The sequence below is a fragment of the Medicago truncatula genome, chromosome 7, assembly GCF_003473485.1.
Source record: "Medicago truncatula cultivar Jemalong A17 chromosome 7, MtrunA17r5.0-ANR, whole genome shotgun sequence".
NCBI lineage: Eukaryota > Viridiplantae > Streptophyta > Magnoliopsida > Fabales > Fabaceae > Medicago > Medicago truncatula.
Window position 1 is genome coordinate 44,286,122 of NC_053048.1, and position 17,666 is coordinate 44,303,787.

At 32.6% G+C, this 17,666-nt stretch overlaps 1 protein-coding gene, 1 long non-coding RNA gene and 1 pseudogene across 2 annotated transcripts; 1 reads left to right on the top strand and 2 right to left on the bottom strand.

Annotated features, from left to right (window-relative positions):
* Positions 1–2,076: 2,076 nt before the first annotated feature.
* LOC25499053 (cyclin-T1-3) lies at positions 2,077–4,497 on the top strand. Its single transcript, XM_024769730.2, has 5 exons — positions 2,077–2,145; positions 3,009–3,187; positions 3,278–3,429; positions 3,689–3,874; positions 3,965–4,497. Exons 1-5 carry the CDS (start codon positions 2,077–2,079, stop codon positions 4,495–4,497), a joined length of 1,119 nt encoding a protein of 372 aa, XP_024625498.2.
* A 387-nt stretch (positions 4,498–4,884) lies between these two features.
* On the bottom strand, positions 4,885–5,325 carry LOC120576900 (uncharacterized). The gene is made up of 3 exons (XR_005642974.1): positions 5,282–5,325; positions 5,073–5,193; positions 4,885–4,983 (listed from the first exon to the last, which is right to left on the bottom strand). It is a non-coding gene; the product is annotated as an uncharacterized lncRNA (long non-coding RNA).
* Positions 5,326–9,378: 4,053 nt separating this feature from the next.
* Positions 9,379–14,521, bottom strand: LOC25499054 (cyclin-T1-5-like; annotated as a pseudogene).
* Positions 14,522–17,666: the final 3,145 nt, after the last annotated feature.

Genomic DNA, 17,666 nt, shown 5'->3' on the forward strand with positions numbered 1-17,666 from the left:
TGTTACAATAAATCAGCCAAAGTTTATTGGTATGTATCACTTGGTCATTTAATTATTCATTCCCTACTTTCACCTTTCATCTTATTTTTTAAGTGAAGTTTCCTTGCATTTCAAATTTAAATAAATGTATTATGCTCTCATGTTGAGGACTACATCTTGCTTAAATTTTGTTTAAAACGGTGTCAAGACAACTCAAGCAAGAAGATTCAAAATATAATAATGAATTTCCTTTTGGGAGAATTATATGAAGAAAAATCATCCTCTAACTTTTAATAATAAAAATAAAAGCAAAACAGATTCAATAGATTCAAACATTGTCAAATATTCAACAATAGTCAACGCATAATCATTCAGCAATACAATCAAATGAGAAAATGATCATACAAGTAAATCGTTGCAAAGGAACTTACTTTCAATAATACGTAACCAAGGTTCTAACATACCGTTGGCCATGAAACCACCTTTTCTGTTATCAATTTTTGTCTCCATTTATGTTGCATGTTCTAAGTGACTTTTTATGATAACATGTCATTGTCAAGACCTTAAATATCATTAACTTGGCTATTTAATCCATTATTTTAAGCAATAGATAAATAAATAAAGATTAAACAGTTCAACAATTAAACTAATATTTCAAGGTTTTATCAATGATAAGTCATAAAATAATCATTTGGAACCTGTAACCTGAACTTTTATATATATATAAAAAAAAGACTTAAATCAAAAACAGAAAATTTAAGGGACCGCAGTTGAAAAGAAAATTACTTTAGATGAACTATAAAACTGCAAATTGGTATATTTAGAAGACAAAAAATTAGTAGATTGATTATAATAAAACTGAATGGTGCCTGTTTAATTATTGACAATATTTCAAGATATAATATGAACACATTCACTAATCCATTTTTCTTAGTTTGATTATTATGTAGAATTCAAAATAATTTATGATATATTTGGGAGATTAGAGGGGAAGAAATGAAAGGACTTTGGGCGTAAAGGGGATTAGATGGAAAGAGAGAGATTTTAAGAGAGCGAATCTTACATAATTTTTTACGTACTTCATGGTCGAACTTCAAATTACTATGACCCAATTTTCCTAGGAATCAAGGGGATAACACAACAATAAAAATAGCTTAATTGCATTTTCGGACTCCAAATATCGTAATTGTGTTAATTTGACCTTCAACTTTTTTGAGCAATTTTAGCCCCTAAAGATTTCCCCCCTTATAATTTAGTTCAATGACTCTACTACAACTTCTTTAGATTAAAATCTACAAAGTAATTCAAGCTTTTGAGGACAACACATAATCATACTGAAATTTAATATGCAATAATAATATTAATAATCATGTTTTGAAATACATTCATCCAAGAACAATGTTCAATTATAAATATGAAAAGTGTATTCCTCACACTATTAAATATCTTCAGGAACCAGATTACGTGAAAATTCTATATTAAAACTTCTCTTAAATAAAAACATCTCTTTTTAAGTTTTTCGAATTCCGCCCCGCGCAGCCCATGATAGCATGAGAAACTAATACTCTCCAGAACCTGACCCTTTTCCATAACAAATTTAGCAAAACTTAACTCATGCCTACCACCTGCGAAATCTTCAAATTTTACCTCTTTGAGGGTAGATAAAAAACAGTCAGGCACACTTGCAAAGTTCACCGGTTCTTCATCAGAATCTATAACCTGATAATCAGAAGAAGAAGAAAAAAAAAAAGAACTTGTTAATATTACACGACTTGGTTCAATAAGATAATGGAATGGAAAAGCTTACACAAATATTATGAATTAAATTACAAAATCAGATAGATATGTTGTTTTCACTTATATTTTTACTATTAAACCACAAGACCTTATCTTAAATGCATATCTTGTCTTCAATCATATTTTTACTATTAAACCAAAAGACCTTATCTTAAATGCATTTTGTGAAATTTAAAGAGCATCAATAACGAACCTTTAAATCCTTTAAAACCAGAGTCTCCAGACACGGTGATTTTAAAAGTAAACCTAACAAAATTTCACAGTTAACAAAGAGTAGATGCAAATGACGCAACATTCCCAATGCCGGAATATCAGCTAAACAATGTTTCATTTGTGCAAGATCCAGGAAGGCATATGGAATCTGTTCATGTTAGAACAACATATTAAGAAATTATCCAAGAGATTGAGTAAATGAAATGAACAATTAGACAATTTTTCACTATGGAAAGTGTTTTAACCACCAGAGAACAATTATTAAAAAGTTTCCCTAGCCTTGTATTTTACTTACTAATTACAAATTTAGTTATTTACTTTGATACAACAATGTAAATTTCTTCTTATCAACATTAACTTAAAGGTTGAAGCAAGAAAACATACCGGATTAAGATGCAGATAAAGCCGTAATCGTAAACATTCCACATCGATACTGAAAAGCTTAGTCTCTACGTAAAATAGAACTGGTGGTATGAAATTTTACCATAGCAAACATTTTTCTCTACACCCCATCCTATTGGATAGTTGCCCTGATTCCACCCACAGTGGTGGATGTAGGAACTTTGGGCCAGGTGGTGCAATTTTTTTTCATCATCAAGATTGTTAATTTATTATATTGCTAAATTTGTTATTCTCAAATACTCATTTGATTCATTGATATTAAAAACTGAATTATTTAGCCACAAATTTATCAAATGTAAATCCTCAATCTAATCTTTAAGCTTACACCTCATCACCTATTTATGAACATAATAAGTAGTTTTTTTAGTTTGTGAAATCCGCCCAACTAGTCACGGAAGTTTTTTATAAACAGACCCTTATAGAGATTAATGACAAGTTTCTTAGAATTTTAGAAACTAATTTGACAGATTTTACCATCTTTAGGGAATTAATAATTTGCTTTTTGAGGGGTGTAAGTTCCTACCCTCAAGTATGGTTGGGTCCGCCCCTGTCCAACCGTTGCACTCTCTTTCCATAACCCTTATTATATTTATTTCTGTGATTTGTAAATGATGCAGGAAGTGTATGAGCAGCAGAAAGAATTAATTTTACTTGGAGAGAGGGTGTTACTTGCCACTTTAGATTTTTACCTGAATGTTCAACTTCCGTATGAGCCCCTTGCTGAGGGCATAATCAAGCTCAATCTCGCAAAGAATTATGCCCTTGTACAAGCTGCATGGTCCTTTGTTGATGACGGGTATGATTAAGTTGCCACTTGTTCTAATTTAATTTTGTTGAATTCATTTTAGTAGTTTTATTTGTATACACTTTGGAAAGTGGCTTTCAGGCTGAGTACATCGCTCTGCCTGCAATTTAAGCCAAACCATCTTGCAGCAAGTGCCCTTTTTCTTGCTGCCAAGTTCCTGAAAGTGAATCTTCCGTCAGATGGTGAGAAGGACTGGTGGCAACAGTATGATCTTACCAAATGCCAATTGGAGGGTTGGTGCCATCCTCTCAATTTATTTGCATGCTAAGAAAATTGATCCAATTTGCCTAGTCTTCTGTCTTGTGATGGCTCAATGCATTATAATAATTTCTGCTACTGTCACATGTCTGGATTGTTTTATCCCCATTATCTGATTGAGTTAGACATCTTTATTAGAGAACAAAGCCCACTTTTATTCCATGGTAGTTTGCTGTTAAACAACGACTGTATTTTTGTATAGTCTGCTGAGTCCTTATGGTTATTCTCTTGCAGAAGTTAGCTATCAAATGTTGGAACTCTACGAGCAGAAAAGAATTCCACCATCACAAGCAAGTGAAGCAGAAAGAGCTGCTACAAAGTCTCCTGCCACAAATGAGGAACAGGCCTCAAAACAAATTTCTTTTCATCCATCCCCTTGGTACTCATCTTCAAATAATAGTGGGACCGACATTAGTGGGAGTACAGAATTGGGCAGTGACATTACTAGTGATGACAAGAGAGAAGTGGAAGATAGATCTAAATCTGGGACTGATCGTATAGTTGTCGGAGACCAGGATAGAATGGATGGTCGAAATCTCAAGATTAAGGAAGGCTCAGTTGGTCACTCACCTAAAGAAGCAGTCCAGATGACTGATAAAGTCAAGTTAAAGGCTGCGTTTGTAGAAAGAAGAAAGGAACAAGGTGAAGTCACAGTAAAAAAAGATGTAATGGATGACGATGATTGTATTGACAGGGAGCTAGAAGATGGAGTTGAAATAGGTCTTGAGAATGAGAAAAATAAGCAAGAGATAAGACAAAATTGGTCTATGCCCGATGACGTAGATCATGGTAAGGCCTATGAGGAAACTAGAGATGGTAGACAAATAAGCATGAAAGGGCAATTGCAGAAAGACATAAATGAATACATTGCAGAAGAAGGGGAAGTGATAGATGATGATGCTTCATCATTGTTGAACAATCACAAGAGAAAGATGGATAATTCTCCAGCTAGGCAACCAGAGATGAAGAAACGGCTCGGTTGCAGTTATACGACCGGATATAGGGAGCCCTTCAGCGGGATTTTGTTTCATCCACTACCATAATATATGATCATTCAAATCAACCACTTACTTAAAACATACCGTAACAGTGGGATCCGAGTTCAAACATTCAGCAGAAGAAACAACATTCTCAACTTTCACTGTTTGAGGAAGACGAATAACTCTCGAACATTCACCAGGACCACTCATTTTTTCAGGATCAGATGGAAGGGTTGTATTATTACGAACAATACTCTATAACAACGCAGTCATTAACGAAACATAAGCCGAAAATAAATAAATAGACCAAACAATAATAGATGCAATTACACAAAAGGCAACCGTCACGAACCTCGTTAACCTTGTGCACCTCTGGCCGTATCTCATCAGGATGAAGACGAGCCTTAATATTCTTAATAACAATTTCATCACGTGAAAACGCACCGATGCCTGATGATAATACGGCTGATACTTTACACGCAATGCAAATTCAATCTTAAGCAACTTGTCTAGAACTTCAGGATATATATGAGGATCATCCTCACCAACCTTCATAAACAAACACAATATCTAAATTTATAAAACCTATAAACAACATTAAAAGAAAAACTAAGACTAAATAATACAAATAGATTGACCTGTTGCATTGTCTTTCTAAGAGTATCAGCAGCAACTCCAAGAATTTGAAAGCATTCCTTGTCCCAGAATAAAAATTCAGCCTTATGATCACAATACTCCATTATCACAACGACCTTATACCTAATAGAACAAATACATTTATACATATTACTCAAATACATTGAACAAAAAATCATCTGTTAATAACAAAAAAAATTAGATGGACAACCTAGTCAGCGGAACCTCAACTTCCTCCCCACATGAGCATTTGTAACTCGCACCACCCAACCTTGAAGCTTTGGTACACTTAGTGCAGGTTTCATAATACCATCCATATCGATTAGGATTGAACTTAAGTGTCTTCGTAACAGTAATACAAAAGGTATCCTAACATAAATCAAAAAAATCAAATTAAAAAAAAATATTATTAATCAAACATGTAAAAATATACTCATCTTTAAATAAAATTTACCTTATCGAAATCTTTAAACTCAGCAATAGATTTAACACCAGAGAGATTCGAAAACTCATCATAGTTGACACGTCGAGAAGAGGATGAAACCTGACATAAGCTCTGATCAAAGCTATGGCCTTGAGCTTGAAGACTACAAAGTACATAAAAAATATTAAAAAACAACATAAAAAAAAAAAAAAACCAACGACAATAACTTCGACAAAATAAAAGTTACTTATGAAACACATAATTTCTATGCAACAAAAAAATAATTTAAGAATCTTTTAAAATAAAAAACCATCATCTTGAAAATAAAATGAATGCAATAGAACTACTAACTCAAACACTATTGACTACATGATGCTATAAACATCATTCACATAAGAAAAGAAAGAAGCTTACCTAGCTCTAAACGCTTCAACAACTGGATGCTTCAAATTAATAAGCAACTTAGAACCCGACCAATTGTTGCAAAGATTTGGCTTACCATATCTAGAAAATAATAACCAAACAATTAACAAAAACAAAATGACACACATCAAAAAACAACAAAAATTACAAATGTGCAAAACAATAACCTGCAAGCTTGCATTGAGCGTGAGTTAGTATCAAAACAACTGACCCTCTATCTTTCCGCTCAGCAAGAAATGTCATCAGTTGCACATAATAACTATCCCATAAGGTCACGTCCACCAAATTTCCATTACATCATCATGGACACTTTCAGATTAATACAAAATGCAATAACAAAACGACCTATAATCTAGCATCAAAAAATCAGAAAGCAATACCTCTCATCTCGCAGCACAATATTAGTGCAAGGTTTTTTCCCATCACCAATCACTGTTGTCTTACCAATCTCATGGATAACACCAATGATTTCTTAAATTTTTTTAGGGAATAATCAGTAATCTCAAGATCGAAAAAAGAAAAAGAAGAAATTTAGACAACAACAAAGCAAAAATATACCATATAAAACATCCGCTTTAAATACCCCTTCTCCAATCTCCTTAAATGACTTAAATCTACACTCATGAGAAGGAATATCAGTGAGCTTATCACTCCTTGTGACCTTTGTACCAGCACCAAATACCAACTTAAATGGATAATCCAAAGACTTGAACAAAACATCATTATCGAACACAAGACAATTGTGCAAAAACATAGTTTTGGTTTTCTTCGATCGATGACTTCAAACGCTGAAAGTCGGCCTGTCGAGTTATCGCATGAGCTCTGTCACCCTAAATTCACAGAGAAAAAGAAAAGATACATTTCAATTCAAATCAACAAAAAGAAACAGTAAAAAAATGACCACTCAACAAATTCAAGGTAATTTCCCTAACCTTTCCATCACCGATTATAAGTTCGAGATGCTGACGACCATTGCTAGCAGTGACAGTCCATAAGTCAAGAACTCTAAAACCAACTTTACAAACATGTACGTCATTTTTCAGATATTTGATAAAGCTAAATCCCCTAGACATCGAGAACTCTATACAAAAATACAGCAAACCGAACACAACAAAAATGCATACCAAAAATTCATTACAGTGTCAAAACGATAAACATATAAACCAACAGGTCCTGCGGAAACACGCTCACGAAATTTTCAACTAAGAATAACCTCAATGTATAAGACAAAGTTAACCAACACCATATTAACAAACTTTCAAGTAAGAATCACCTCAATCAATCTGATGCTAATGCAAAAGCTAACCAAAGATCGAAAGTACCAGTGTAACAAATATGTGTTCAGTTACTTGCTCTCAAAGTCACCAATCTTAAGCATCAGATTCTAATAATTCAAATCAATCAATTTCATGCAACCAAAGTGATCCAATCGCATCATCCATTCCAAATTTTGCATCAGAAGTTTATATCAGTTCAATGCATGCAAACTTATTTTATGAAATGATGCAATGATGGCAGAACCAAAGGTTATTGTCATTCAAATTTCACACGTAGACATATTTATGATTCCTACACCTAATGAAATCAGTTCAATATTCCAAAGAAGTTAGCAAAAATCTAACTGGTTTCAAAAGGAAATAACAAAATCATGATTCAATAGCAAACAAAAATAACACAGACAACAACCAAATTCTTAAAGTTCCTTAATGATCAAGCAAATGATATCCATGGTCATCTTTAACATCAATTGATCACAAACACTGATTCAAATGGCTTATAATCCGTTTATTTGCAACTTAATCACAACTTATTACTTTTGTCTCAACATCTTGCAATTGTCTCAAACATGCAACCAAAATCAAATTAAAAAAAAAAACCCAAAAACATATAAGTCAATTTTAAAAAACATTAACCAACACTCATTAAAAAACAAAACAACAAAAAACCAAAAACAAAACACAAAGAAACAACATGCATGATGATCAAACCAAACTCAAAAAACTTTCTACTTGCATAAGAACCAAACTCATATTTGTTATTCTCTTCCAACTCTTCACCATTCATATTCTCAATTTCATTAACCTCCTCCCCCTCATAATTCACTTTCATATGTTCAACTTCAACTTCTAAGAACCACCAAATGAATCTATAGCTAATGATAACATTTGTCTTTAAAGGAAGAACAACCAAACAAATTTTGTTACCATCATCTTCAACATATCCAAAAAGATTTAAAACAGAACGAAATAAGAATTTTGAGTATTTTTTGTTCTTGATCATGGAAAATTTTACAATTCTTCTTTATTACTCAAACCAACTTAAATTCATAATTCATAGTAGAAGGAATGAAAATTTGAATTATTATTATTGTGTATATTCATAATTCCATGGTTTACGTGTGGTTTTTATTTTTAATGCTTTAAATTTGATCCTATCCCTCATTGTGTGTGCGTGCGTGTGTGTCAACATAATTATATGGTTTATGTGTGGTTTTTATTTTAATGTTTTATGTGTGTCTATGCATAATTCTGTTAAACGTTTCAAGTGGAGTTAGGTGATTCTGCAAATTTTAGTTTGTACAACGATCTCCATAACGACTTTAAATGTACCGAAATTTGATCATATCCCTCGGTGTGTGTGCTCGCGCGTGCATGTGTGCGTGCGTGTGTGTCAACATAATTATATGGTTTATGTGTGGTTTTTATTTTAATGTTTTATGTGTGTCTATGCAAAATTCCGTTAAACATTTCAAGTGGAGTTAGGTGATTCTGCAAATTTTAGTTTGTGCAACGATCTCCAGAACTATTTCTAATGTACCGATACTTTCGTGGTTGTTGGAATCGTGTCAATGCATGTGACGACTCTTTTCAAAGTTACAGATCAAAATTTAAATCTGTCACTACCTCATTCACGAATTATGGCAAATCATAAATTAACCACTCAAAGGTATGAGAGATTAAAATAGGATATACAAACAAAGGTGTAATTAACAATAATGTTTTTTTATTTTATTTTAGGAAACAATAAATATTGAAAGCATGAGAGATTGATTCAAATTGCCATTCAAAATAGAGATTGATTCATATTGTTTTTTTAGAAGAGATGTATTCAAAGGAGGATAATACTTGAGTGACATTATTATATTGTGGTTGGTGAGAAAGAGAGGGTTGTGTGAGGGCTGCGTTTGGACCTAAGATGGATTTGGATTTTTTTTTTACCATGATTATTTAATTAAAAAAACATTCAAAAGCAATCTAAAACATTCTTCTATTTTTCTCTTGTTTAATTAAATTTAATGTAACTGTGGAGACTTAAGTGTATAGAGGTTGAAATAATCAGTTTGTGGAGAGATCCAAGTCTTGAGAGGTTTAAGTATGATCCCAAGCTAGGATTTCCAATTCGAATTTATTATATCCATTCCTAAGCCAAATACTCACTCACCTTTCCTATACACAAGTTGCTACTTTGAAATATATTTAATTTTGTAATAAACCTGTAATAGAAATTGGATAACTCTATTTTATATATATAGCCTTGAACTACTCTAAACATACACAACTCCAAAGAAGAGTTCAAGTGTCATATCCTAACAATAATTAATTTTAATGATCATATATTGCGTATCCTAAGCTGTTTCTTCATCTCTGGTTGCCTAGCTGGAGGATTATCCATCTTTCTTTTGTGACTGTTCAACAATGATGAAGCATCATCATATCTATCACCTCCCCTTCTTCTGCAATGTATTCATTCATGTCTTTCTGCAATTGTCCTTTCATGCTCATCTGTCTCTCATCTTCATCATCAGTCTTAGGCCAATTCTGTCTTCTCTCTCGCTTATTTTTCTCATTCTCAAGAGCTAATTCAACTCCATCTTCTAGCTTCATCTCAATGTGATCATCCTCATCCATTACATCTTTCTTTATTATGATTTCACCTCGTTCATTTCTGCTTTTTTCTAATGCAACTTTTGACTTGTCTTTGTCAATCATCTTCACTGCTTCTTTGGGTGAGTAGCCAAGTGGACTTTCCCGAAGATCCAGATTTCCACCAACCATTCTATCTCGGTCTCTGGACACTATATGAGGCAACTTTTTTGAGTTCTGTGAATCCTTGGTTTTCAAGTCCATCTTGCGATCGGTAATGTCACTGCCCATTTCTTTACTCCCACCGGTGCTTTGGTTTTTAGTTCCCCTATATTGTATTGCACTATTTTCTGCAGATGAGTGCTGGGGGACTGGATGGGATGGAATTTGTTTCCATGCCTGCTCATCTGAGGCAGGAGACTTTGTTCTCCCTCCAACAGCCACTTCTGCTTCACTTCCTTGTGATAGTGGAATGCCAATCTCCTCATAGAATTCCAGCAGTTGATTGCAAATTTCTGCAAGAGAATAACAATAAGAACTCAGAAGGGTATACAAAAGTATTAAAAAACACAAAATGACAGCCTGCTGTTTAACAGCAAAACTACACATGGCATAAAAGTGGGTTTGTTGATTATGTCTAACTCAATCAGATATGTGGATAAAACAATTCAGACATGTAACACTAGCAGAAATTAATATAATGTATTTAGCGATGGGAACACAGAAAACTATCCAAATTGGATCAAATTTCTTAGCATGCAAATGAATTGAGGGGATGACAACACCAACCCTCCAATTGTCGTGGGGTGACATCAAACCCTCGCCACCAAGCCTTCTCACCACCCGACGGAAGCTTCACCTTCAGGAACTTGGCAGCAAGGAAAATGGCACTTGCAGCAATATGCTTTGGCTTAAATTGCAGGCAGAGCGATGTACTCAGCCTGAAAGCCACTTTCCAGAGAGCGAACAAACAAATTACAAAAATGAATTCAACATAATTAAATTAGAACAAGTGGATACACAATCATACCCATCATTAAGAAAGTTCCATGCAACTTGTGCAAGGGCATTATTTGCAACATTGAACTTCTTTATGGCCGCAATAAGGGGCCCATATGGTTCTTGAACATCGAAGTCAAAACCTAAAGTGGCAAGTACAACCCTTTCTCCAAGTAAAATTAATTCTTTCTGCTGCTCATACACTTCCTGCATCATTTACAAACCATGTTGAACAGACATAAATATAACAAGGACTATGAGCAACTATCTCATAGAATGGGTGGAATCAGGGAAACTATCCAATAAAAGACATGTGAAGACTTTTTGTAATTTATAAGCTGGAAAAACATTGTATAGGACTTCAATCTTGAGGCACCATCTACCATGTTTGAGACATTAATATTATGACCAAGATGTATTGACTAGACCTTAAAAAGTTGGTGGACAGCCCAGTATTGAAGCAAATAGATTAGAAAAAACTTAATTTCGGACAATAATTGGAGAAGGATAGAGCAAGAAAAAATTACTGGAGAAATATAAGCTAACAGATAAATTAAGAAATCACAATGTCAGTGTATATGAATGAATTAAACAAAGCACAATCAGTAATAAAATACCTTCTGTTTTATCTTCTGTGCAGCCGCAGGATCCTTCTCATGAATCATCTCATTGGAAACAAAAATTATATCCCTTAAATGACAGCGACTTTCTTTGACCTTGCTAGCAAGGAACATGCACACTGTTGCAATGATCTGTAAAAATGTTCAACAATTGGATTATTAATTCAAATAAAGTAATCTTTGAGTTTATATTGCTTTTATATCTATCATTTTCCTAATATAAAGCTGGAACAAAACTACAATCTCTCGACATTAAAATCTCGAATAATAAAGCACTAATGGGTTGAAGATTCTGACACTTGCTGAACAGAAAACTTCAAGAAGAAAAATGCTAAATTTTCTATGATTTTTGTCCTCTACTCATTTTCGTATGTTGAAAATGTTCAATGATTTTTTCATACCCAATTCTAAATTTTTTATCAACGCATATAATCAAACAATCAACCAACTATTCATCTCTCCATGCTCCCCATTCGTTCCACATTCTTCTTGGAGATTTTGATTAAAAATCACAAAAAAAAAAATATAAAAAAATCAGCCTCTTAATCTCTTTCTTTGTTTGAGATAGTGTCTCATTTTCAAAATATGACGCTTTTTTTGTCATCTTGGGTTTTTAGTGTTACAAGAGCGGTAAGAGTAATAGTAAAAGACTAAATTAGAACCAATTTAGGTTCTCTTCTATATAATAACTTTCTACAAGCATCTTAAAAGATCTTGTCTTTTGGGGAAATAACTTTTCTGATGGGGGCAAAAATAATTATTAGAAAGGATAAACAACCATTTTGGTCCCTGAATGTGTTGGTGCTTCCATTATTGTTCATGAATGCATCTAAATTGCAAATACATCACCAAGTGTCTCTTTAGTAAGTCATTTTAGTCCTCAAATGTGTCTTTTGTTAGTCACTTTGGTCCTCAAATGTGTTTTTTGTTGGTCAGTTCTTCAGTCCATAAAACTACTCACAAAAGAGAAATTTAGGGACGTATTCGCAATTGACATACATTCAGCAACTATAATGTTAGCACCTCACACGCTCGGGGATCAAAAAAACTATTTACCCTTATTAGAAATGTTCAAGTATTAAGGAATTACCTTGGGAGGGGGGATTGTCTCTATCCCTATTAGGTGTTCACATTACAAGTCAATAAAAAAATACCGAATTGAGTTTTTATTTGTGAGAAAAGATATCCAACGTCAAACATGTGAAGTTGTAAAATAAGTGTCGTGTAGATATTGGGAGCGCATGTTCGAACCCACAAAACCCAATCATCTGTACTAAAAAAAAAAAACATGTATCAAGCAGCTTTAAAGTACCAAAATGGATCGCTAAAGCCCATCTACCAATTATCTGCCAAGCAAGCATGCCAAAAGCATTGAAAATTAAATTAAGAAAATAAGTTTACAGAAAACTAACCGGCCTCTAGATGGTACTGTAGTATTTCTATGTGTATGTTATATGTCAGTTATCTATCCCGTTAGGCAAGAGCACAGACGTGCCACACAACACTAAATTAAAATGGAACTTACTAAACTGTTTGAGAGGTAAAATGCCTACATAATATCAATTTGAAAGCGCTACAACCTACCCTATGGTCGTTCTTTGCATGAGATTGTCGAAGAAAGAATCGCTGACAAAATAATACGGCCGTTGCAATAGTTATCTGAGGCCTGCAGTGTAAGCAATTACAATCAATATGAAAACCTCCAACCGAATTCCAACACCATGATATTAATGTTTTTTCCATCAAAGAAAACTCAAACACATAATAAATATGTAACCCAGACAAATAATAGTTAATAGCAAGTAGCAACAAACTCACATTTTAAGTCTGATGCCTAAATCCTTTAAGAATGTGCAGTAAGACTTGCGCAGACTTGTCTCTTTCTTCAAGTCAATTCCATCTTTTCTTGACGGGGAATTTTCCTCGATTTCTTTTCTAGACATATACCAGGTACCCATATGTAGCAGAAAGATTCTGGAGGATAAATATAAAAAATGAACATCATTAGTCATAGCCAGGAAGTATGGATTTTACAATAGAAATGCTGAAATTGTAAATCAAAAACAAATGCTTTTACATAGTTATTGCTAAAACAAAAAACAAAAAAAAAAGTAAAAGATACTTCTGCTGGCTCTGAAGGGTTTCAACTTTCAGCTTTAACCTTATTATTCATTACACAGTAATATTAACATCTTAGGGATAAATATAATATTAACAAAGAACAAATGTAAATCAGAAATAAATACTATGATGGAAAATATAGTTTAACCATGGAAGATTAAAAATAGCAGCATCAACCATACATGATTATAGCACGGGAGTATGAGAAATTAAAAGGTAGAAGTAGTCCACACAAAGCATACGCCGCATTAAAAGTAGTAACATGAAAGTTTAGACGTTTTTCAAGCGAAGATAATAAGAAGGACGCTAATAAAAAAGTGAAGTTTGGGTTCAAGTTCAATAGCCCCAAAGTGAAGTTTGGGTCGAAATTGAAAAGCCATTGAGTTAGGTTTCAGTGGCCGAGCTTAACTATAAAATTTGGGATGCAACAACCATAACAACCAAAGCCTTGTCTCACATAGTGGGGTCGGCTACATGGATTAAATTACGCAACTTGACTATTCTCTATCTGATCCACTCCTTACTACAAAATCCACAAGTCTTCTACCATCATCTTTTCTTCTATCTACGGACTCAAACTACCTAAGCCTATTTTACATCATCTTTTCTACCATAGGTGCTACTCCAACTCTCTCTCTAATGTTGTCATTTCTTATCATATCCCACTTAGTGAAAATAATAAATAATAATGCAAGTTTTCTTTCCTATTGAAAAAAGAATCAATTTTTCTACCCTTCATTTTTATATAGGAACAACAAATTAACAATAACTCAATTCAAAGTAAGCAACAAATCAATTCAAATTTAAATTAAACAAGAGAGTGAATGAATTCAGTTCAAATTTCAATTAACAATAACTCAACTTTGAATTGAAAGAAGAACTCACATGTACAACGCAGTGGAGACGAACAGACAGTAGCGGCAGCCGGAGTAGAGAGCGCTGCAAGCGCCGTCGTGTAACAGGGGTTTCTTAGGGTTTAAGAATAGGTGTTGCAAATTTTAATATAGGTGAGGGTATTTTAGTCATTTTACTAACGCTATAATCTTATTTAATTAGTTTTGGGACCCTAAATTGATAAATGATCGATTGATACACCTTCAATTTGTGATTTGCTTTTTTTTTTTTTTTTTGTGGTAATTTGTGATTTGCTTTATTATTGATTAAGTGTGTGTTTGGTTTAGAAAATTGATTTTGGATACAACTAATTTTGTTTAAAAGTGAGTTTGTGTAAATTTGATTTATATTATCGTAAAAGTTTTTTTAATATATAATATTGTTGATAAAATATTAATACGTAAGTTCTCACGAGTTTTGCTCAGTTGACATGGACCACTACAATGTATAATATATGGTTTCAATGTTTTTTTTTTAATAGGTTAAAATGGAATATATTACCAACAAAAAGTTCTTTCCTAGCACAAGGTGTACTAGGAAGAAGACAATAAAGTGAACAAAATATTTATAGACAATTCATGTATGTCTAATGTTTAAAAGGCAACAATGTAAATGTTTTATGACTTAAAAATCATTTTGTTACATAAAAAACTTTACGACTAACTTATTATAAACATCTAATTTAAAAGATCGTTGAAAGTATTTAGTCTTTTATAAAAATAAAAATAAAACTCTTTAATTTTTAAAAATAATAAATACAATAACAAAAAAAAGCAAAATAATGAATACATAAATTAAAAGCAGGAAATTCATTGAAGTGGTATTTAGATTTGAAATTCATCGACTTAATCCATAAACTATAAAATTATGCTGAATAGCCTTTAAAATATTGAACTTCATCAATTTAGTTTGTGGTATTGAGATAAATTTTAAAAACACTATTTTTCTAACTTTTTTTTCTTCAAACATTCATTTTTTTATTGGATGAAACATACGTGAATCTCACCGGTTTATGTGTAATTCATTTTCAAATGCAATAATCACATGAATTTCAATCAATGAAAAGTAAATGTTAAAATGAGAATGTCCGGACATCGTGGCACTCATCTATAAGAGAATATGGATCAATAAAAATTCAAGGTAGTACACAATTTTTATCTTGAGAATATATCTTTCTTTTTTTATACATGAAAATATACCTGTTATTGAACTAAATATATCAATTTTTTGTTAACTAACATTTTATTGATAAAAAGGACCGGATGTAGTACATAATTTTTATCCGGAGAATATAAGTCAAATATTTGCAAAAGTAATCAATACACAAGTAATCTTTATATAAAAATTACTTTAAGGACACTTGATGATATTTTCTATAATTTATTTTCATCGTTGATATGTCTTTAAATATACTAAAGTCACCAAAATCATTGTGACAATCCATTTTCCTTTATTTCACATGACCTTAGATCAAATAAGTTTTTTTGAGCAAAAACCTTGGGTCTTGTAAGTTTTTTTGCTCTATCTTTTTTCTCATCGCATTAGTAACATATCACATCTATCGCATCTCTCTTTCTTTGTTTCTTCCTTATGTCTCTTGCAAGATGTAAAATGGATATATATGTAGTTGTTCATATAAAAATCCAAAAAGAATATCTAAAAACCCACTTATCTTACGTTTTTTTTCCTTTCTCTTAGTACCCCCTCTTTCTCATTTTTACCCACTCTATTCCAAACCAACTCTACTCTCTCTCCCTCAATAGTTTGTGTTTTCTATCACCGTTGCTATCTCTGCCTAGAGAGTTCAGTGTTTTTTTTCCTCAGCAAACAAAAAAACAAACTTAACTCTGAAATTTGTATCAAATATTTTCTATATATAGCTAAGCAGCAAGTTCAATGCATTTTGGATTCTCCATCCATTGACTTTGTTCATTTTTAAATTCATCTGCTCTCCTAAACAAAAAGAAACTCAAAAGTCTATCTTTTTCTTGATTCCTAGTTCTTTTATCTCTCAAGCAACAAGGAAACACCACAAGTTACATCCAAAGTACTACAAGATATAAAGAAGAAAATTTGTCTAGTACTTTATTTTTATTTTTCCATGATTAGTGTAAAGAGCAAGTACCAAAAAATGTGTGTTTTTATCATTTTTATGCTTCTTCTGATGATGATGTTGCTACTGAGCACTGCTACATGTGAAGCATTAATTGATAAAGACAGGTTTGAGAGATCCAGAGCTGGTTCATATGCTAGTTCTGAGTTGAATTCATCTTCTAAATTCCATTTAGTAAACAATGCAAACAAAAATGGAGATCAAGTTTTTGGTGATAACAAGAGGAAAGTCTTCACTGGTCCTAATCCTCTACACAACAGATAAGTTAATTATTATCTGCAGAGACAACAAATCCACTACCATTTCTATCCTCAATCCATGTTCTCTTAATTTCTCTTTCTCTATTTTCCTTTTCATTTTTTTTTCTTCATATATTACACTTTGGAAGCATATTTTTTGAGCAGTATGAGTATATAGGTTTAATATTGATGATGATGATGAGAATATAGTTTTATTCTTTTTTTGGTGAAGTCTTATGCATGATGAGGTTTTAGGTATATGTAGTGAATGAATCTTCGATCTTGAATATATTGGTCAGCTTTTTGTTTAGGTAATGGATGTGTTTGTTAGCATGCTTCATTTGTCTTCTGAGCTTTTGGTTTCTTCCAAGAGATTCTCATAGACAGAGTCATGTTTTCTATATCTCACAAAGGTTAATTCAAGAGATTATAGAAGATATGAATTATGTGATGATCTTGAATATATTCTAATAGTGTTTGCTGTCTTAATTATGTGATGATATGAATATATTAGTAGTTCTTTATAAAATGTTCTGAATTTTTTTGACTGATGATGTGGATATTGTTGAATAGCTAGTTTGGTACGTATATATATACACCTCATCTATTTTCTATTGTTCAATAGTAATCCTCTCCTCGTATAAAGTACTAGGGTTTGTGGTAGCAATAAGTAAATATTTGGTGGACCATATAATTTGTTCAACATATATAATGTACAAATGAGATGAATTGTGCACCATGGTTCTGCTAAAAACTTTTCAACCTACATCAACACTTTTAATCATGAAGCTAAAAATCAAATGTCCTCGCCGTCTAGTCTTGTATATTAATTTCTCTATCGTAATTATGATTCAGGCCCCATTATTATTCCAGCCACATATCCAATATAGATGTAGGGTG